Consider the following 23,182-nt stretch of genomic DNA (forward strand, 5'->3'; position numbering starts at 1 on the left):
AATTTCTTTATTACCATAAAATCCTTTCAATGAATATCAGTACCGATTTCATATATAGTATCAACTTATCGTGTAATGGACCAACCGTGTACACATACATTATTTATTTGCAATGATTTAGAATTATACCTTTAATGACATAATATTTACAAAACATATCATAATCTCAGATTACATACTTGAGATTACATTTTAACAAATTTAAATTTACATGTACATGTATTTAAATGAGATGAAAAGAATAAACGTAAGACGGCTGGTTAGTCGACTGGAACTGAAAATGAAGGGTTAACAAAGGAAAGCTAAAAAGATATTTATAAATAAAATACGTCTTAAATCTCAAGGCTTCTTCCGTATTATTAATTGAATTAAAGGTCAATTTATACTTTACCATACATACAGGTGTACAGTAAGTATACATTCGTATATATTATTTTATTAATTTTGCTTCATACATAGCCCTGTGTATTTCACTTATCCTCTTTTCATTTTTTAAGTGTGTGTCCTAGCCTAGTGATACCGTCGTTATATTAAACAAACAACACATTCATATGTACCTGCATATCAACAAATTAATTCCATTGGCATTTCGAATTTGACTTAATTAAAAACAACAGGTTAAAGCATGAAGTTCGTCTCCATTTTTATTGCATATACTAGTATTTAGATTGTCGGGATTTTGGCATACATGTCTCTGATTTTTCCTATTTTGCCTGATTCTTACAAATATAACAAAAAATACCGCCATTCCCTACATTGTACCTGTGTTTTTGTTGCGGATATGTCAGTATCGAATCTCTTTTCAAATAAGAGCGTTATATCGATATAAACAATTTAACATTAATGCATTGAATATAAAAAGATATCTTCTTAAAATAGAAATCCTCTGATGTGAGAAATGTATATCAAATATACAATGTAATAAATACAATACAAATAGAATAGTTTACACTCTATCCACACATAGAATACTTAAACTATTACTAATTATTTTTAGGTCATTCACATTCTCAGCTTAAGTTTTCGTCGTGAACATCGAATGAATAAGGATGAAAACAAAATTACAGAACGTAATCATGCCCAAAACAAATCTGGCGAAATAGATATTACACCACCGGGGCAGCTTGTACCCCAATTGTACAGACATTTCAAACGAAACATATACCGCTTTACCATAATATTTATACCACATAACACCATGGATTTCTTTTTAGACGCATATGACTAGTATATTATTCTGATGTATACCATGACTAATATATTATTATGGTTCATAATTTATCATTTCATTTACATACATATTTATTTTTAATATTTAATTGAGCAAATCACTTTTGAAATGCACGGATAATTATATCCCATTGAAAGGAATAACATATCCCAACTTGTCAGAAGAAGAAAGTAGTTATATTGATCATATTTTTCCAAATTAATAAATGTTTTCAAATAATAACTGTTCGTGGCTTGATTTTCAATATCGACTCGTGGCAAACATATTTTAATCAAGAAACTAATCATTTAAAGTTTGAGAAAAACAATTTTACTTTTCATATTGAATCGCAGTCAAGTAATGTTTTTCTTAACAATACTAAATCCAAAAATACCAATCATAAAGTAGTATTTTGGTATATTGCAAATTTCGATATGCTGTACAGATGTTTCAAAGAGTAATATCTTATCAGGAGTATTAGTATCAAATATATAGAAAAATTAAATCTAAAATATAGTTATAAACAATAAAGTCTAAAAACAAAACCTATGTAAATCCAAATCCATCACCAAGGTTCTACCGTGTACAATACAATACAAGGAAGAAGCTTCAGTGTTTTAGGTATTTTGAAATGCGTTATACATGTACTGCAAATTTTGATAAGTATGAAACACAATTTTGATTACTGGGTTGGTGAATACATTCCGGAACGTTTATTTCACCAGCGTGTCATCAACCCAGTTGTTATGAAATACAAAAATACAGATGAATTGCGAATCCCAATATGTTATACATGTTCCAAGGAGTAATCACTCATCAGAAGCATTAGAATCAAATATATAGAAAGATCTAAATCCAAAAATTAATTGTGTACAAGAAGTACTCAAAACAAACAACTAATCGAAATAGGAAGCCCAATCATCATCAAGAGGTTCTACCATGTGCAGTAAGCTTCCGTGTTTTGGTATTTTGAAAATTGTAATACTGTAAAATTTAATAAATATGATAAATAAATTCTGATAAATATAATTCGGGGTCAGACAAATCTGCCTGCTGGGTTGGTGAATAACCTCGTGGACCTTTTATTAACTAGCAGTGGTATCGACCCAGTGGTTATCAAAGACACAATTTGTCTCCGAATATAAAAACGAAATTGGCACATATGCAATACATATGTTTATAACACTCTATGTCGATTGTGATTCGACTTCGGTGCATTGATCTTCCTAGTAAGTGGAATCAGCAGCTTTTTTCATATAAAAAGTATTACCATGTTAATGTATCTGGCTATATGCTCTCATTTTTGGCAAATTATTTTATTTCAATTTCTACATGCTTCAGCTGTTATATATACTACAGCAATTGACTCTGTTGGAATTCTGTGTACTTTGTCTTAGATTTACTTATTTGAAAAATATATTATAAAATTCCAATAAATTTTTAATAAATATGACTTTTATGCCATATGTTGAAACTCTAATAATTAAACTTTTAATCCATTCTAAAGACACTACAATAAATTTGACGAATTGGCGATTCCCACGTATATATATGCATTTTGTATGTATATGGTTCCTCTGTGAACGGTGTTATGTACTTTATGACGATTAATATATTTTCCATTTAGACTCCTTGTGCCTTGTTTTGCATGTCATGTAACAAAGCATTGACACATGTGACCTTTTTTTATCTCCTACTACACGTTTGAACAAAAACAATGCATAGCTGTTTCAAAAGACATTTGATGTTTTCTAATCAATCAGACGTACGGACGTCTAACATTATCATATTTCTACGTCGCAACGTAACTATTCAGAAGAGATTCTACTCAAGTTGCAAAACATCGACTACTTGCAACAGCCAAATATATACTTTAACGACGGGAATAAATCTGGTTCTATCCCAATAGTACATGTTTGCATTTATTCAATATATTCATGTATCGAATGAACAATAATTCCCAATAGTCCATAAAAGGCTCATAATTTTCTATTATTCATCGAGACAGTCTCGTTTATTACAAACAATCTGGCAAACGTCTTATTGGGAATATATTCTGAAGAAAGTTATTTAATTCACCTGGCATGATGCCCTGCATGCATTGATGTTATTTTTACTGTCATAGCTGTGTTTGGATGGATCAAAGGTAGGTATGGTAAACGGTTTTTTATAGAAAACATATTAAAATTACTAATTGACATTTTGCCATGATCAATTTTGATATCAGTCATCTCTCAAAATAAAGTGTTTTTTTTTACTTATGTCTTTTTTGGAATTGGAGAAAAATCACGTTGTGTATTCGTAGGATATTGAAGTATTGAATACAATTATTTGCAGTAAACGTTTTGACAGCTGGCAAACTAACCTTTTACGTGCATACTTTATTAATATCAAAACTATTCAGCTCCTGAAACGGATGATCATAAATCTGTTTAAGTCACACGTTATTACAGTATGCTGTAAATTATTTGTTACATTCGTTTATACTTGTTTAGTTACTGCAAGCGTTCTTTAATGGATATCTCATTTTGTCTGTATGTTGTGTATTGAGATATTTTCGTTAAAAGAAATTGGTGTTATATTGAATAAATGGAGGGTTTCTTTGTTATTTCATTTCATTTTTTGAACTAAAGGGGTAGTTATTGTCTTTTAAAGTTTAACCTCACTGCAGATGTCAGCGAACGTCCACAGCCATATGATGTTGGTCACTTTTGTGTCTTTGTGTCGTTATGGTACTTTTTAGTTTAATTTTGAAGAATTGTAATCGATCTGTTACTGTGGATTTTAATACTTTTGCTGCAATCAAAATAATGTCAGAGCTTACTTGTTGCTTGTTGAGGAGTGTTGGTAATCTCTGGAAGTATTTACTATTTTGTATTTACGTTAAACGCGGGTGCATTTTGTTACGTTTCACCATACCCGCCTTTTTAAAGTTAACAAAGAAAACACATTTTGAACAAGATACAAAACGTCGGCTTAGCTTCGGCAAATTATGAACAAGTGTTGTAAAAACTCTACTCGCACGTGCTGATGATGTTGATGATATTAAACGAGAAGTCATGGTATTTTACGAATATTTTTCCATTTCCATCGCCTTCTTAAGGCGTTCTTATTGTGATTTTTTTTCACTTTTTACGATCACAAAAAGTTTATCCGATGAATTAGCCATTTTGTTTATATCCTATCTCTGTTGATTCATAGGGAACTCAGTGATCGGACTGAAAAGTATCATTTCGGAAATCATCACATCCATTTCGACATTTTTTGTGTCTAACGCTATACGTACACTTATTTTTGTTTACATAATTAAACTATAACAGGCATTTTAATTTGATAATAATATAAGGAAGGTGAAACCTAAACCGCTACCAAAGAAACAAATGAATTCGAACACATAAGTCCTTCCATAATGTTTGTTAGTCCTGTTGTCAGGGTCTGAAATGTCCGGTTTTGGTAAGGAACTTTGGATTGTCATGGTCCGAAATGTCTTTTGATCGAATTGTCCTGTATTGATGACATGATTACATCATTTTCGTAAACATTCATTCCGGTTTCATATTTTGACCATCCCTATCTTTGAAAAAAGCTAAGATTCGATTTGTATTTAATCATTGAAGATAGCTAACATTTCCTAGGCTGGTGTGGTTCTCAATTGCATATACCAAGTATTCGAGCTGCCACGATACTATTTTTAAGCTCCTGCTTTTCACATTCACAAACTGGATATAGATGTTTTTTTTCTGGCCATTAGTATACAGGATCCAATTAATAATACAACCATTAACTTTAACCTTTAAAATTAACGTTGTTTCGATTCTTGTATTGACTATTAAAGGATGTTGTTATCAAAAACTTATAGTTAAACTAAACGTATTTTTATGTATTGAAGACGTATATCATTTTTACATCTCTTTTTGCAACAAGGTTCCGACATGAATTAGTATACATTATTTTTTTAAAGAATAAGAAATAACTGCATAATGATTATTCGGGCAAGTATGTTTGATTTCCTTGGATGTCTAACAAGTAAGGGAAACAGTTATTGAATTGGGTTAAGGACATATGTACATCATTTTACTGTGCTTATAAATATATATCTCCACAAGATATAGTTGTCCATTATAATAACAACAGTCGTCTGCTCTCAAGTTCTACGGTGGCCAAATTCCAGCATACACACGACTTCCATCTGTCATAAATGTTCTTACTCTCGGCATGAAGTACAACGATCAAAATAGCAATCTTCTTGCTAAAAGAATTACTCACCGGAGTACATGAGTTCACGGCCGGATTGTGTACACTTAAAATGTCTCCGTTGTGTTGTGTAACTTTACTTTTCTCTGTTGTATTGTTTGTAAACCCGGTATTGTTTTGTCCATATACTGACTATCGTTAGATCGTTCCGTTTCCTCCGGTTGAAATGTATAATCCATTACAAAAGCATTAACACAATAAATATATTACTTATTCCTGAGAGTGCAATTATGATTGTGTACCTGCAGTAGATCTATGTATGGATGCTGTTGTTTTGTCGTTTAATCAATTTTATCTTCAATTATAACATTATCTTAAGCTTTATACCATGTTAACAATACATCACAACATTATAGGCCATAATCCATAAACTCTATTATCACCTTAGTAAAAACTGCATTCTGACATGTTGTTGTTGCAGTCATTCCGACATATTAATATTTCAGTCATTCTGACATGTTGTGGTTTTCAGTCATTCTGACATGTTCTTCTTTCAGTCATGCATATATCTGAATGCAATTTCGGCATATCTAGATCAAAGCTAAGGATATATTATACTATTATATTTTAACTTTCAACATTGCAGTTTCTGCTACGCAGGTTCTTCGTTTCGTCGCGAATGATTGACTAAACCTTAAATTTCATTTTATATATCTTACATAATTAAAAGAATAATAATTAATATTTTCGAGATAGGGGTCGATTAACCTTAAAAAGTCTCCGATATATTGGTTTACCATATATAAAAGAAAAATAACGTTTGATAATAAACGGATAATAATTTAATCAAAAATTGATAAGTGTTGTGGAAAAATTCATCATAGATTGAAATTGAAGATAACTGCATGATGAAAGATTGCAACATCTTATATGGATTTTAATTATAAATTTAAACGCTCCATTTGAAACTGACCGGTTTGAGTAAGGTAACATAGGATAAATAACGATATTTTAAGATGTGAATGGAAATTCATATTACTAGTATTTAAGTCTTTTTTTTTTTTTTTTTCTTTTTTTTTTTGCTTATTGTGTAATACCTGATCTCCAGTCTTATATGTATTCGTTTTGCTACATTGTGTATATTAATTGTCTTTGTTTCCTGTTTTCATTTGCAGTTCATGTATTTTGATTTTGGTGTATTGGTGTATCTGACATTTTTAACCCTTTGGTATTCTTGCCGATGTTTATGGTGTTTTAAATATTGAATCGGTTTTCATTCGATTGTATTGTTTCAAATCAACAACAAATTTACGGAAAGCAACGTGGAATACATGTAAAACTAAAACCTCATTGAATAAGTGTAAAAACAACGGTTAATGGCATCATCGGAAGCCAATGATTGTTTAAATACATTTTGTACCTTTGATTAACATCAAAAGGATCACTGCCTGAACAGTTTGGAATAACCGCCTTATAAACACATAAATTGTGTATGTGCGGGCTTGGGCAATACTAAATAATTTGTTTAAAACTCATATGAACACTTTTGAATCAATAAATTATGCAGTAGTCAATAATTTGTTTCCTGTCAATGCGTACTAATATCCCTGAATATTATTGTGAAATACATCCATGTATATAAGTTGTTTAATATCCTTTTAGACCTGATGCTTTAGTGTTGTATTGCAATGGTTTCATGAACATACTTAATTGAAGAAGACGAGAAAAAAAATTAAAATTCAAACAATGCCAGAACAAAATTAAATTGCATAAGGAAATGCACCGTATGTAACAATGAATGAGAGTTATTCTATAAAATTGAGGTGAATTGTATACATGTATACTACAAATTTGAAAAAAAAATGACGGAACTATCTAATAGTTCACAATTTGTAAAGTGATGCGTTATATCTTCTCAATTTGATTTGATATTTCGATTTTATGTAAAATAAGTAAAGCAAATTTTGCAATTATACTAATGATTGCTTATACATAATCAGATGACGAATTACTCAATTTATACGTTTTTATCATAGTCACCGTATTTGGCAACAATCTCATCTTTTACTGCATCACCATTGCTTTCACTGTTCATTCAAATTAGAGGGGACATCCCTATTTTACAGAAAAAGACACTTTATTTAAATTTAAAATGTTTGTTTAAGTTGCTAAACTATGATTCCATGGAAAATTTTTTTTTCAAAACCAATATCCCGATAATGAATATGCAATTACGTTTATCTTGTATATCAGCGATAAAGTTCTCTTTGCTTTATTACTTTAGATGTTCAAAGAGAACCTTGCCTTACGACACTGTAAAATGTACAGTTTTCAATTATTCATCAAAGGTGTTTTCTTTTCTAGTGATATTAAGGCATGAATTATGCAAACGTTTGTATCATTGCTTGTCAAAGGTAATGTTGCATGCACTATTCCTATTACCAATGGGTTTGCCGATTACTTCTGTTGAAAAAGAGCACTAATAAAATTAAGAACAATAAATGTTGATACTACAAAAGTAGCCAAATTGATGAGGAAACTTAGTATGGTTCATACATGAAGTTTCTAGGTATCAGACTCGCAATAAAGGTTAAAACTGGTGAGAATTGTGATTTTGTAATCAGTTACTGCAGTTCGTGAATGTTCTTTATGTGAGAGGTTTATCAATATAGCCTGTCCAGACACTTTAACGGTTCGTTTTATAAGTGTTTTATAGCAAAAAAACGGATGAGTTCAGCTATGCCATTCAGGCAATATACGGAAAGTTAATACTAGTAGTCCAACTGATATCAAACAGTGCATGTACATATTCAATTATGTTTAAACTACCATCTCTTAAGAGCCATAGAATGTTCACATTTTCCTGGAGACCTTCCAGTTAATTGGTAAACATGTTCATATTAGTAATATAGCTTCTCACGTTTGTGTTAGTATATCCTTACCGTCATTCAGTGAATATTCAGTAGTATAAAAGGCATTTCATAGATAGGACATATATCATTTATTATTCATTACAGATTAGAGGGAGAATGGGGTGCTTTGTCACAAATGATTTCAAGGCTTTTACAACTGACAATCCATTTATTCTGAAACATTCTGAAATATGATTCTTACATATATCAAAGAGAAAACACATACTTTTGTCGATTATTAACCGCGAAAAAATAAGAAGAATTTTATAAAAATTTCTCAAATAACATTTTCAGGTTTTTTAATGAATTTATGGAAGAAAGTAAAATTATATAATTTATATAAGAAAGGTGGGGGTCACTAGGTAATAAATGCTTTGAAAGGAATATAACCAGAGGAGTCCGAAAATCTGACAAAAAATGGCTGATCATGAGCAGCGGACATCCTTAAAAACCTTGTTTCATTTATAATTATATTCATTTCTATACAATTCAAAAGATTAAACAAAAGGTTATATTAGTTATCTTTGTACTACAACTACAAAATAGTTTTGATTTGAAGCATACAGTTTAAAGTGAAGCAATTTGTCCAGTATAAATACAAAAGAAAAGCCAGGCAATCATGTTTATCTAGATAAAATTATTTTTCTCAATTTGTCTGGCTGCTCTTTTGATCGGCTTAACGTTTTAGCCGTGACCAGGAAGTATTGTAGTTTCAATAAAAATGAATAATATTTTAATTTGATAATGTTGAGAAAGGTTAAATCCACATTTCCGTTACATCTGTCGTTTAAATGAAAACAAAATATAATATCGAAATCGGAGCAAATACTGAGATCACCCGGAAACAAATATTGCCGTACCAGTATATAGGATTTTCCTGGTTCTAATAAATAAATACAGTGGTGAATGATTTGTTATTCTTCCTGTGTTTTGTTTAACTCATTGTTTTACCTGCATTAATGTAACAGTATATTAATGAAAAGGTTTCACTTAATCAAATTTTAGTGTGTCTCCGCGTGACCTCGTGTCTTTACGACCAACGTGATGACTTTTCATTCAAAATTGTCAACTTTCCTTTCATCTTTGGCAACATCCCTTCGGCTCCTGCGTATGGAGTGTTCATATCACAATTCATACGTTATGCCAGAGCTTGCCGAAACTACGCAGACTTTTTGTATCGCGCTAGAACTCTAACAAATAGGCTTCTGGAACACGGTTATGTTGATACAAGTTTGAAGTCATCACAACAGAAGTTTTATGGTCGTCATCATAAACTCGTGGATCGTTATGGTGTATCCATCAGCACCATGAAAACTGATTTATTCAACGGGTCATAGTTTTCCTTTCCTCGTTTGTCTACCCCGGACTTGACGTTTTATGAGCAACTCGGTGGGTGTTTCTAGAAAAGCAGAGGACGCTTACCCTACCTGTGCACCTGGTCCATGCTCCCAGTTTTTAGTGGAGTCCGAGTTGCTCATTTACTTTTGTTACTTTGTATGTATGATTTTAGTTACTTTGTGTTCTTTGTTGTGTATGTCTGTTTTCCATGTCTGGTCTTTGTCCCTGGATTACATTCTTTTGATTACCGCTATAACCTTGGTTCCCTTGATTACTCTTTCAACTATCCGTTAAGTGGGAAGAAGTTATAAACGTTTATATCCCATACAATGCGAAATAATATATGACTATATATATTTATATATTATAATATTCATAATGTGATACTAAATGGTGTGCCACTCAATATTTTAATTGAATAGGGAGTAATCAACGGAACCAAGGTTATAGCAGTAATCAAAGGAATGTAATCCATGGAGAAAGACCAGACATGGAAAACAGACATATACAGCAAAGAACATAAAGTAACTAAAATCATAGATACAAAGTAACAAAAGCAAATGAGCAACTACGACTCCACTAAAAACTGGGAGCATGGACCAGGTGCACAGGTAGGGTAAGCGTCCTCTGCATTTCTAGGAACACCCGCTGAGTTGCTCATGAAAATTCAAGTCGGGGTAGATGAAAGAGGAGAGGAAAACTATGACACGTTGAACAAATCAGTTTTCATGGCGCAGATGGATACACCATAACGATTCACGAGTTCATGAAGACGACCATGAAACTTCTGTAGGTCATTTTTACTAAAATTATAAATCGAATACAAGAAAATACCAGTGTATTTAAAAAGGAAAACCAAATACAAAACTTTGATAAGTGTGAAATGTTTTAATTTGTTGTCAAAAAGTATTTAACTGAAATCTAGGCAAAAGAATTTTTAGTAATATCTGATTGAAAATACATTCACGTCGGGTATTGAGTATAAGCGATATTTCGTTTCAATGAAAATCATTGACTTCGAAATTTATTACATTACATGTCATCACGTTATTCATTCTCTTTAATTATCCGGTGGTATAAAATAGATAAAACATTTTGCACTTAATGAACACATTACTAAAAAAACACGTTTCTGGTCTATTAATATTAGTTTGGAAAATTATCTAATGGAGACATTCAAAATGATTCTACCGCCCTTTCTCATTGTTAAACAACATAATTTTGCTCATTGGGGATGTTTGTATGACGCAATGATTCTTTGAGAAATTCATGATACAAATCGTAGGATAATAATGATAATCGCATATAATTTCATTTTTAATCAGAGAAAGGCGTAATGGGTCCATTACATGCATGTACATTTACCAGCACGGATCATAACATTGTCAAAAACAGTTAATATAAATTATAAGCTCCAAGTTGACCGTGTATGGTTATTATGACTTTCAGTGTATTCGGTTGGAGAGTGAGGCGAATCCTTCAAACAGTTCTATTGACTGTCTAAATAATGGTTACGGGAGCTTATAACATTTTTGTACGATTTTGCTCGTCTATAATAGGGGGAATAAATTATTCGTTGTATTGAACTATATCTCTTCACTTTTTTGGGAAATCATGCATGTATGATGGTTACTACGTAAAATCTTTCTCTTTATCTTGGCGTCAAATTATTAAAATGTACACACTTTTCAGGTCAAATTGTTTGAAAGTGCACACTTAGCGCTCGTCGTTTCATTCATGAGGTACATGTTAATCTAAACGTCAACGTCATTGTCAATTAAATTATTGAATAGAATAAACCTAATCTGCATTATTATTATTATCACTGAAGGATGGATTTTCCTTTTATGGTCATTTGCATACTGCGTCGTCATATATTGTCCTCAATGGCGGATGGATTTTCTATGCATTGTCTTCATTTGTAAATTACTGCTTCTGTTATTTGAACGAATAGTTTTATCCAATCACGATTGCAAATACATTTTACAAAGGGGATCAATAGGTTGTAAATATATCACCAACACACAAACTATATTTTATCTTTTCTACAATAACTAAACTTATACGCTTCATAGACTAAACGTTTTTTTTTCTGTTTGTTTTTGTTTTGTTTTGTCATAATTTTTTTTGTTTTTGTTTTTGTGTTTTGTTTTGGTAAGAATGAGTCAAAATAATTTAGAATGTGCGCAGGTAAAAAGATTTTGAGTTTGAAAGTAAGTATTTGTTTACATAGTATTTGAAGCAGCATTATTTAAACCGCTTTTAAATTCGTTCTCATCACTTCAAAATTTCTTCGTCTATTCAAATACTCAGTATTTTAATTGGATTTAAAAAAAAATACTCAAATCTAAGTTTTTTTTTAATTTTTGTTTTATATTTATTCGATCTGGTTTGAATTCAATGCAGCGCTTATTAATATCACAAGGTAAAATGAACAACTAACCAGAAAACAAGATGGTTTTGTCAAGTAGTGTAGCTAATACCTAATTTATGTAAAAGACATCCGTTGTAATCATTTATCGAAGAAAGGTAGCGATGACGATTTGCTTATTTCTATTAAATTCTTGTGTTAAACCATTATAACTACACCACTAGTTTACCTTTCATTTTTATCATTATGTTGACAAGGATGCTCGTATACATTGCTATCGATTCGACAAATATTTTGGTTTTTTTTTAAATCTCTCGTCTTAACAAGCACCAATATAATAGTTATGTACGCACATATAGTCGATATATACCTTATATATATACCTATTAAATGTTGAGTGTATTGATATTGTACTGTCATTTCAATTACATCGCTAATAACCAATAGGTCTCTTGTATGGTTGAAAAAAAAACGAAAATCGTGCCAATTAAAATTTATTGTCAACCATGGATTTTTTAAATTTATTTACCTAAGGAATTTACCAATTTGAAAAACAAAGTTTCTTTTGTAGTAAAAAGGATTTTAAGATGGATGCCATAGGAAGAGGCACATTGGTTATGAAGCTAGTGTTATTCATGAATTTGATTGATTCTGTCGTTTCGATGACGACGACGGTGTCGCCGAACAGAACAAGGTACAGCAGAGACTTTTTCACAGAGAAGTATAAACATTTTTGTCGTATTTTTCTTTTTTTTTCTTTTTCGCTTATTTGTGTATAGTGCACATTCGTAGTATATTAATGGTCTTAATGCTTGGTTGTTTAGATCATGATACTTTCATTCAACGATTGGGCGATATATTTGGATCGCCTTGTCCTTGTCAGTATCTGTTTTATTAGTCCGTCCTTATTGTGTTGTAATTATCTCGACATCATGTTCGAATTGTGTGGATTTATGTCAAATTTGGTAGGTGACTTTCAAAAAATGCGCATGCGTTGTCAGCGCTTTTGGTTGATGTCCGATACCAACATTTATGTTTTAGGGTATTTTCATTTGTTTTTACTACATGAAATGATAGTGGAAAAAATTCGACACAAAAGGCTATGCCCCCACTGGACAGATTGGTCACAAATAAAGTATGTTAAAGCTATTTGTGAAAGGGCAATCGTTATAAACTTGTAGTTCCGTGTAATTTTCCCATGTATGAGTTTAGTTTTACCTGGCAACAACAACGTGTGCAAATTTATGTTGGTTTTATATAGTGGTAGTAGAACGTAATGGTTATTGTTTTTTTGTACTGTACTGTGGTGTAAATTATGCACATAAGTTTGATTATTACCACACATTTATACTGTACAGGATATCATTTATTTTAAAATATATATAACATAAACTCAAAACCGGTGCTGATTTTTTTATGTGGTTGGTGAAAGTCTTTATTAATTACGATAAATCTAACCAAATGTTTTACGTAACATCTTTACATGAAATAACGTCCAAATCAAATACAATGTAACACTTTCCCGTCCAAATCAAATACTTTCATAATGGACTTTTACAGACATGGAATGGAATGCAATTGTATCATTTTATTGTTTAAACTCTCCGTTTTATTGTACCAACCATTTGAAACGATTTTATATAAGAAACCACAAAGTTATATGTCAGAATTCCATGTTGGAGAAAATTACGATCATGAAAAAGAGACGAAATATTCCAGCAAACGCTGACGTAGTTATCAGTACAAAATATGTGAACACGTTTCGAGGATATTTTGAATATTTGAAAGAGAACGAAAGATTTTATGTGCACAAAAATGTTGTTAAGTGGTTCATCTCTCTACATTCTGTAATGCCGAAAGTTTTAAGAGAGAGTCAATGCAAAAACTCATTGACTTCAACGATTAAAGAAAAATAAACTACATTGAAAGCATTAACATATATTGAAGAAAGGGAGATAACTCTTTAGATTAAGCAAAATTTTGTCGCATTGTTAGGGAACTTTCAATTAATTTTCTGAGTCATACATTGTCAATTCAAACAAACGTTATACGATTTGAAATTCGTGTATTGTATACACTACATTGGAACAAAAAAAATCGGTGGGATAAAATTGACCATGTGCCACCCATATCATAGGATCTGCCTGGTGAATGTCGATATTAGGGTTCCAGTAATTTTATATACTTTGATTTTAACTTTCTGTCAACGGCACTGCTATCTTTTATATTTATTTTATTGTGTGTGTGTGTGTATGTGTGTGTGTGTGTGTGTGTGTGTTCTTTTTAAAGTTTTTGTTATTAGTATTTTACGTTTTTAGTGCCGACATGTTTTAAGCAACGCCAATGTGAAATAATATAGAATATAGTTAGGTAGTTATTAAGTATATCTAAATATAATTGAATTAAAACAATATATGGAAATCGAAATATACTATATGCTTATTATCGAGATTAACATTTTACATTTTTAAATACTTACTTAATTTCGTGGTCTTACGATTAACTTTTCTTGTACTATGAACAATATTTGTGATTATCTATGATAGTGCTTTTGACATGGATATATTTTTTATGACCAAAGTGACAATACATCACTTATGATAACAGTGAAACGTATCTATATTTATGTGCTCGACTAAACAATTCGTATGTATTTAAGTAAATAGAAACAAATAATGTTGGGTTTTTTTTTTCAGAGTAGAAATATTAAACGATTTATTGGTTGGCTATGATGCAAGAATCTCACCTAATTTCAATTCAGGTATGAAATAAGTCAGTAATATGTATCTAATATAATAAGACCGTTGCAACATGTCTGTCTCCATAAAAAAAGTAAGGTCTAAATGCAATTATTCAGATGTGAATATATGACCGGAGTAAGTGTTTCAAAACTATTAATTTGGTAACATAAGGGACAGTATACCATAATGAAGTATGAATCATGTGTGTGGCTCTCCTTTAAACTTGATATTGTATATGTAGATGTACCAGTTATCTCAGCTGTTCAGATATACATACAAACTATATCTTCATTCGACGATGGCAGATGGGTGAGTTCTACTTGCACAGATAACATTTTAACATTTATTTCGTTAGAATGGCGTTGTTTGTTTTTGCGTGCTGAATGTCATATATATAATTTTTTTCTGTCGATTAATATATTTGTACGTTTATTTGGTTACAGATGGGCCCATTACAAGCGAAGTACAAATATACATCTCAGATATGGCATCAATTAGCGATTCTACTATGGTAAAGTTGCAATGCCCGTACAGTATTCCGCTTTGTAGATAGTTTCATTTGTAGGTGCAAATTCGTTAGGTCCTGGATCGATCACTGTATCTCTGTTTTAATCACACTTGAATGTTAGCTGCTTACATTTCCTCTCCTTTATCCCCCCGTCACTCAATCACGCCCATGCTTTTAGCCCTATTATTTATCTCTTAATTGTTATATGCAAATTTTTCCCTTTCATTGTAAAAAAAATAACTATTTAACTATCTTGCTTGGCATAATGCAGAAGAAACATACATTGTATTGCTTTTAATATGTAAAATAGATCAAATTACTTTACCGTCTGTACTTGTTGTGTTTCTGTTTTTGTCCGTATGTACTGATAGTATAACTAGATTTTTCTGTTATTTTTTTTATTTTAGCAATTTTGCACTTACAGCAATTAGTACACGCTTAATACTACGATCAAGATATTACTTTTTGAAATATGCAACATATACATTAAATCAGAACAAATATGAATAACAAAACAAATTCATTGTTACTATCAAAATGGATGCACAGTCTGTTTTACCAAGAACCAATTGCAAATTAAAATAACTGCAAATAATGCATGGCTTATTTTCTAGTGCCAATTAAGTCAAAACTCTTAAATTTACAAAGTATGTCTTTGAGCCGTTGACAAAATGTTATAGACTTATGTTCGAATTTTTCACGCGTAGGATTATTCCATGTCGATGTTCTTACGACAGCGGTGGACTGACCCAAGGTTGTCATTCAATCCACTACCAGGTAACCGCTCTCTTGAGTTAGACACGAAGTTGATGGAAGGCATATGGGTTCCTGATCTTTACATCCTAAACGAAAAGAAGGCCATCTTTCATGATATTACTATTCCTAACAAACTAATGCATATTTATAGCAATGGGCTGGTGTTCTACAGTGTTAGGTAAATATAGATATACGAGAAAAATACATGTTCATATACACGTACACCAAAATTAAATGACCAAAACTGCATGTATATTTAAGATGCTTGGTCTCTCTTGTAACTATTTTGCGCTTCCCCGTGCAATTTACTGGTTCAGTAGTCTCTATCCAATATAATCAAGCACTCAAGTGTTGACAGTAGAGTTAATTGCTGTCATGTAAAATGTAAATACCGCATGAATTGTTTGTCGCCCGGCGATCAAAAAAAAGTGAGACGTGTCATAGACAAAATTCAGTACCACTTTGATACTATCAGTGCATCAATTTAGTTATTACATGTATTTCCCTGGGTTTTGTGATAATATCAGGGTTAATATGGATTAGCCCATATATGAATCTATAATAATAGCAAAAATATGGGGAAATAATATAAAAAAAAAAACGACGACTCTAGCAGTATTACACAGTGATAATATAGATAAAAGAGCAAGGTAATTCGTCATTTATATCAATGAAGGTTCTATTTAACAAATTGAAGATATAAACCTATCGATAAAGCATGGTTTAAAGGGAGGCAATGCATAATAGGTTCAAGATTAACATTTTTCACTCAGTGTGAAGTAATCCCTTGCATTTTACAAAATACAAAACAAACTCTGGTAGCACACTAATCCTTATTTATATTGATACTGATTACATTTACGAGATTGTTTCAATGAAACTTGTCTTCCATTACATTCATGATACAAGTTTCCTACGTATTGTTTTGTAGAATTTCCGGAACATTTTCTTGTGATATGAATCTATACAAGTATCCAATGGACTATCAGATATGTGGCCTCACAATGGAAAGTTGTAAGTTGTCTTCTTAAACCAACAATAGATTTACCTACTGTGCAGCTAATCTCGTTTCATTCTTTTTGTTCTGGATCAATTGGAATCGATCATTTTATAAGTTAAAAAACATACTATTTTTTACAGATCTTTGTTTTTGAACGACTTGCCTTTACAACACAACAAAGCTGTCTTTCAGTATGGCTAAAATACCTCAAATAACATTGTAGTTTTACACTGTTGATTTATCAATATTTATTTCATGCTTCAAGTTGGTTGTTTTAAAGAGATTCAATCTATGATTCTTTTATCCTTTTTTATCATTGTCTTTGTATTCTGCTTCATTTAAGATGGTCAAAGTACAGAGAATCTGTTGTTGAGGTGGAATGATATACCAGTGGTACGACCAGACTCACTGACGCTTCCTCAGTTCGAGCTTGGGAAAATCGAATCATTCGTCTGCGATAAGGAATATTCTGGAAGTTAGTACTTATAATATGAGATAAGTGAAACCAAAAAACACATCCGAAGTAACCAATGTCCATACAGGTACCACCTTTTTAGCTGCAATGTCTTATCGAATCTTTGTCCGACTTTTCATTTGTTCCATTCTGATATAACGAACTCGCAGGATTTAATATACGTGCCACAAACCCCTTATTCGCCATTTTGCAGAACCTTTTTTTTTTACCCATAGTATTTCGCACCCTTAAAGTACATTTCAATTTTGTTACTTTCCTACCATTTAGCTCCCCCTGAATCATATGGTGTACTTTACAGAACTAGATATTCAGAATAATGACATTTATTCGGTTTTTTTTTCTGTTTTTTATTTTCATTATTATTATTATTCTAAGACAGTATTTCAAGCAATACTCAAAGCAAACTATCTAATAACAAATTCATTGATGTTGTAACGCAATAAGTCCTGTAGAAATTAAAATGGAAACATGTAATGAATGATAAATTTCTGATAAGGTTGGTGCTAGTGCAGAATTCTGTCAAATAAATGTTACATGTAAATTAGAATTCGAATCATTTACTTTAAACTAGTCAGTAATGAGTAATTACTTTCAGGGTCTAAAAGTAAAGTTTGCAATTAGCAAAGGGAATATAACAATAAACCGCTTATAAATCTGAATCTTTACATCAGTAAAGATGAAAATAAATAATCAATCAAAGTCAGTTAGGTCTTCCTTAAGTCTGAAATATTCGTACAGTTACGGTATATTCTTTGATCTGTCTTTAGACCACATGTAACATAATTATCATGATGGTTCATATTTTCAATGTAATTCTTAAACCAAACAAGCTTAAATAAAAAAAAACAAAACATAAAATTAATTAAAAGCTAAATTTAACACACGAGTTTACTTTCAAGTATTGTACATAAAAGGCACTTCTAAGTTTCATTATCTTCCCTGTATCAATTTGATCCGACGCAGCAGTGTAGCGAATAGAGTTTCTGATACTTTTGTATAATATGGATTTGTTGTGGCATGTATCGTTAATTTGATCCTCTATCCTAGATTAGTCCTACGAGGAAAGACCCGGCCAGCGAAAGCTATATTTTATAACCCCTAGCTGGCCGAGTGGTCTAAGGCGCTGGACGTTGTACAAGCGATGTTGCCATATTTGTCAAAGCGGTACGAGTTCGAGTCCGGCGGAGAGAACGACCAAAAATTTAATTCGCAAATTTGACATTTCTAATATCATTGGGAATTCTTCAGACCCTTCCATATATATATATATATATATATATATATATATATATAATTAAGAATAATGAATATGAAAACAGTAAAATATGAAAAAAGTGGGGTTTTTTAATCTTTTGTTCTTTAGAATAAATTCCTGTGCCGTCATAAAAATGTTAATATTTTGCTAATTACATGTATTAAGCTGATCTGAACCAAACGCGTGAAGATCGGTGTCAATGATCGGCAAATTTAGAGTAAATATTGTTTCATTTCGGAGTTCTCTTTATCTATTACAATATAGTAAAAAATGGATTCATTACCACCACAAATACAATTTTAAGAATCCATTAGATTCCGTAAAAGTAAGTGTTAATTTAATGAGCAACAATTCATTCGCAGTTTACTGTAATATCAATTCTAATTACCTCATTTTCACAAGAACCAACTCCATGTTATGTTACATTGCATTTCCAACATACGGTTCTATTTCATTTTTCTTTTCAGTAAATTACACTTGTATAGAAATGAAGATCCATTTAATCAGGAATTATGGCTATCACATCACACAAATATTTCTTCCAAGTGCACTAATTGTTTGCCTGTCGTGGGTTTCGTTTTGGCTTAATATAGACTCAACACCAGCAAGAATTTCCCTCGGGCTACTAACCGTACTTACCATGACAACGCAAAGTTCCGGGGCACGTGCAAATCTACCTAAAGTTTCGTACATAAAAGCCATTGATGTATGGATGGCCGTATGTTTATTTTTTGTATTTGCTGCCCTAATTGAATTTGCATGGGTGAATGTATTGGCTAGAGTACAAAAACGTCGACAAGAAGTTTACCAGACAGACGGAAAAAATGGAAACAATAATACACATAGGGTAATTTAACTTGACTTCAGTAGTTTACAATCATGAATTACATGTATGTTTTCATGTAAACAAAATTGGCTTTCAAATGAAGGTTATTTTCCATGTACATGTTGATATAGACTTCATTCATTCTCTGTCAAGATATGGTATTTTGCTAACTCAAAAGTCAATATCATGCGATGAGAATGTTCTAGTTAATTGATTAATACATATACATATATTTAGATAAAAAGATACCTTTTTGTATATGCATTATAAGTGTTTGTTCAAACCCTATATCGTATACCCTGTATCGAATACCCTATATCACACCCCTAGAGCTATATGGCATACCCTATACCAAACTTCTTCACGAACCATACTTAAAAATATAGTTAAAATATATGATATAATGAACATGACATGTTAAAATCTGTATCACATGCCATATCAACCCTCAACCTATATCACACCACGGGCCTGTGGCCCTCGGGTTGATACAAGAGTCTCGGATTGACACCACATGTGATACAGATTTTGACATGTAATATTCAGTGTATATAAGGTAGTGTTACTTACCACGAGAACCAAGTTTTAATCAATATACTTTTTTCTGAATTATTCTTTCTGTTGGCTTCTACTAATTGTATGAAAATCGAACGATGGTACATGTAGGTCATTACATTACAATTCGGGAATAGAGATGCATGTATTTCAATAGTTATGAATCATAAACAGGGAAAAATAATTACCCTCGCATTCCCTTCCTGGTGCAAGCATTTTAAAGTGAAATGGTGAGATAAAGGTGAGATAAACCAGGTTTTGTGTAAATTCATTCTTTTTCAACTATTGTATAATGTAATTTACTTCTGACGGTTTACATGTAATATTCTAAACAGGCATGACCAAAGGGCGAGGAATTATATACGATTCAAACAAACAGGGTTCCATATTTTGTGTTTTATATTCAATTTAGATATTCAAATATGTACAAAAATTCGAGTGCTCTTTTGGGCGACAATTTCATAGGATATGCAAATAATAGCTACAATGACTTACATGTAGCAATTATTTATATACACAAGAAGTCGCGTTGTTTTTTTTTTATTTACATGCATAGGACAGTATGTGCAGTCATATTATGTATATTCTTAATTAGCATTTTTTTTTTATATATTTTAGCAAGATTCTGAGATGACGACGTCGACTCCAGAACAAGATAAACTCTGCTGTTGTATTAAAACAGCGTCAGATCGAGAAAAAGCCAGGCTTGTTGATAAAGGAGCACGTATTCTTTTCCCTCTGTCTTTCATCGCTTTCAACCTGGTGTACTGGTTATTTTACATGTTATGGGAACCAGTTCGGAGCAAATCAAGCTGAAAGAAGAATTTGAAAAGATTTTTTTTTAGACGTGCTTTTCCACCAACGTTGGAAACTATCGGTATAGTTACGTGAATCGACTATATAAAATGGTTCCGTCCATACACAACGAGCAGGCATGCAACATCATATAAAACACAACCGCAAAGTTTATAATCGCAAACTGAGTAGCACTCAGCTATTTAATATCTCCTACACAAATAGTTTAATTTCTATTTATTATACGCTGTTAAATACGAGATAGAACTTAAGAGGTGAATTGAAGTTTACACAAAAATTCGAGAACTAGAGATGATTTTTCTTTTGAAAAGCTATAACGGCATGCTCTATACCAATATATTAACATACCACGCTGCTTGATATCACGTTATTCGAGGTGCATTGTATGGTGCTATAATCATTACGTCTTTCTTGCCAGATTTTTACACCTATGTGAAAACACTCCATAAAACCAAACGTGAACTCGATTTTACATCAATGTACAAATTACTATGCCGTGGTGCAATGGTGCACAGTTTGTCTATCATCATTTTATTTAATATAAAGAATTACAGTGGTCACTATTAACTACGTCTATTAACCCACATTCAGTTCAATTATCGTGATTACTAGTAAGCAGTATTATGCTATTGCATGGAATACAAAACGTTTTTTGCTTGGTCAATTGTAAAAAGTGTTTTCAAACGCAGCGTAGTTCCGATGTGTAGATTGTTGAGCGAAAATACATATCGCACCAGAAACGTCCCTCAATTACATCTTTTGTTGGATCATGTAATAATACTACGCAAATGAAAATGGTCACATGACAACTAATTTCACTTACTACACCTTGTCTTTACACCATCCTTGTGCGTCCTCAAAGGATAATCAAGGACATTAAAAATCCTTCAGTCAATCATGTATTGCACAAATTGCAGACAGGATCTCATTTAAGCACGAACAAAGGTAATAAAACCAAGTTATGTATAAAGGTCAAGGTCATTGACTTGTGTCGTAGACAGTCAAATTGTCTGCTAACGCAACGCTGTTTCAGTGCTCCCGAAAAACAATGAACGAAATAAAAGGGTGCATTAGTGAGATACCGCAACGAAAAGTGTTATCATTTTCAACTTTTATGTAATAGTTTGATTCAACTAATTATTTAGGCCCGTACGGGTCCGAGTATCAAAAGAATAGGCCCACATCAGCGCTAAGCATGTCGTAAAAAGCGACCAAATAGTACTCAGAACCCTGGCCGGTCTAGGGTACTCTGCCAACATAGCAACTTGATTATGTGTCCCAGGTGGTGGAATGGTGTACCCTTGGCATGCTACATGTCGGGGTCGTCTGGCCAAAATACGGAAAACCTGACCGCAAACCATAGTGGTGCAACGAGTTGCCACGTTCATCACACGTTTAAAGAAAGCTGCTGTGGTATTCGACAGTAGTGAGAATCTTTGCGCACCGCCGAAGGAGGTTATATTGCCCAACCCAACCCCCTCTCTCTATTTCCAGTGGAAATCAAAATTTGTTGACCCTTTTATCCTTTTGTCCCATCCAATTTTTAATTTTATCATCTTTTCATGTTATCGCCCGGATATATAAAAAATATTGCTGCTTGGGAGTTAAACACTATCCAATCAATCAATCAATCAATCTACTGACGCTGACCTAGGAAGTGTTTTTTCCGTGGTTTTGAATAAGTACCGATCGGAATATAATTTATCATTAGTATGTGATAAGTTAACTTAATGCTTTTACAGATACAAAACAGTAGATATTGTTTCTTAAGTCCTGCATTCATATCGAAGATAGGCTGCTGCTTTTCTAATTCCCTTTTGTTATTTGTTCGGGAAATATGTGTTTATCTTATTTATAGTCATTTTGTCTTGTTTTGTGTTTTAATCCTGTTTAAACATATGTTCAAAATACTGCATCGATTACAATTTTAAATGTAGACTACGTGTACATGTAGTACATCCGTAACCACTGTGGTTGTTTTTCCCAAAGAGGACTTCAGATTTGATGGACGCAGTACGCTTACTTAACATCTCATTGATTGATTGAATGTTATTTAACTGACACAATGTATGTCTTAAAAAGTACTTGCTCCTCAATTACATAAAGACTTAATGTAATACATGTACCTCTGAAAAAATTGCCATTAAGCCATGGCTTCCGTCGGTTATCTTTTAAAACTTCGGGAAGGGTTGCTCTACATGTGTAACAAACTACTGAACACAAAC

At 32.1% G+C, this 23,182-nt stretch overlaps 1 protein-coding gene across 6 annotated transcripts; it reads left to right on the forward strand.

Annotated features, from left to right (window-relative positions):
* The first annotated feature begins 358 nt into the window (after positions 1-358).
* On the forward strand, positions 359-21,520 carry LOC148604230 (glycine receptor subunit alpha-2-like). Of its 6 annotated transcripts, XM_088548338.1 has the most exons (10): positions 2,719-3,356; positions 10,077-10,178; positions 12,597-12,746; positions 14,722-14,786; positions 15,210-15,277; positions 15,982-16,208; positions 16,962-17,044; positions 17,374-17,505; positions 19,228-19,607; positions 20,760-21,520. In XM_088548338.1, exons 3-10 carry the CDS (start codon positions 12,613-12,615, stop codon positions 20,955-20,957), a joined length of 1,287 nt encoding a protein of 428 aa, XP_088404464.1. In that variant the 5' UTR covers positions 2,719-3,356; positions 10,077-10,178; positions 12,597-12,612; the 3' UTR covers positions 20,958-21,520. The 6 variants fall into 6 exon arrangements, with proteins under 6 accessions (XP_088404463.1, XP_088404466.1, XP_088404464.1 ...); XM_088548337.1 differs by lacking the exons at positions 2,719-3,356; positions 10,077-10,178 and adding an exon at positions 359-409; XM_088548340.1 differs by lacking the exons at positions 2,719-3,356; positions 10,077-10,178 and adding an exon at positions 359-409 and having other exon boundaries at positions 12,597-12,719.
* The last annotated feature ends 1,662 nt before the right edge of the window (positions 21,521-23,182 follow it).

This window comes from Perna viridis, chromosome 10 (assembly GCF_037379345.1).
Source record: "Perna viridis isolate PV_CMFRI_1.1 ecotype Kerala chromosome 10, ASM3737934v1, whole genome shotgun sequence".
Taxonomy (NCBI): Eukaryota; Metazoa; Mollusca; class Bivalvia; order Mytilida; family Mytilidae; genus Perna; species Perna viridis.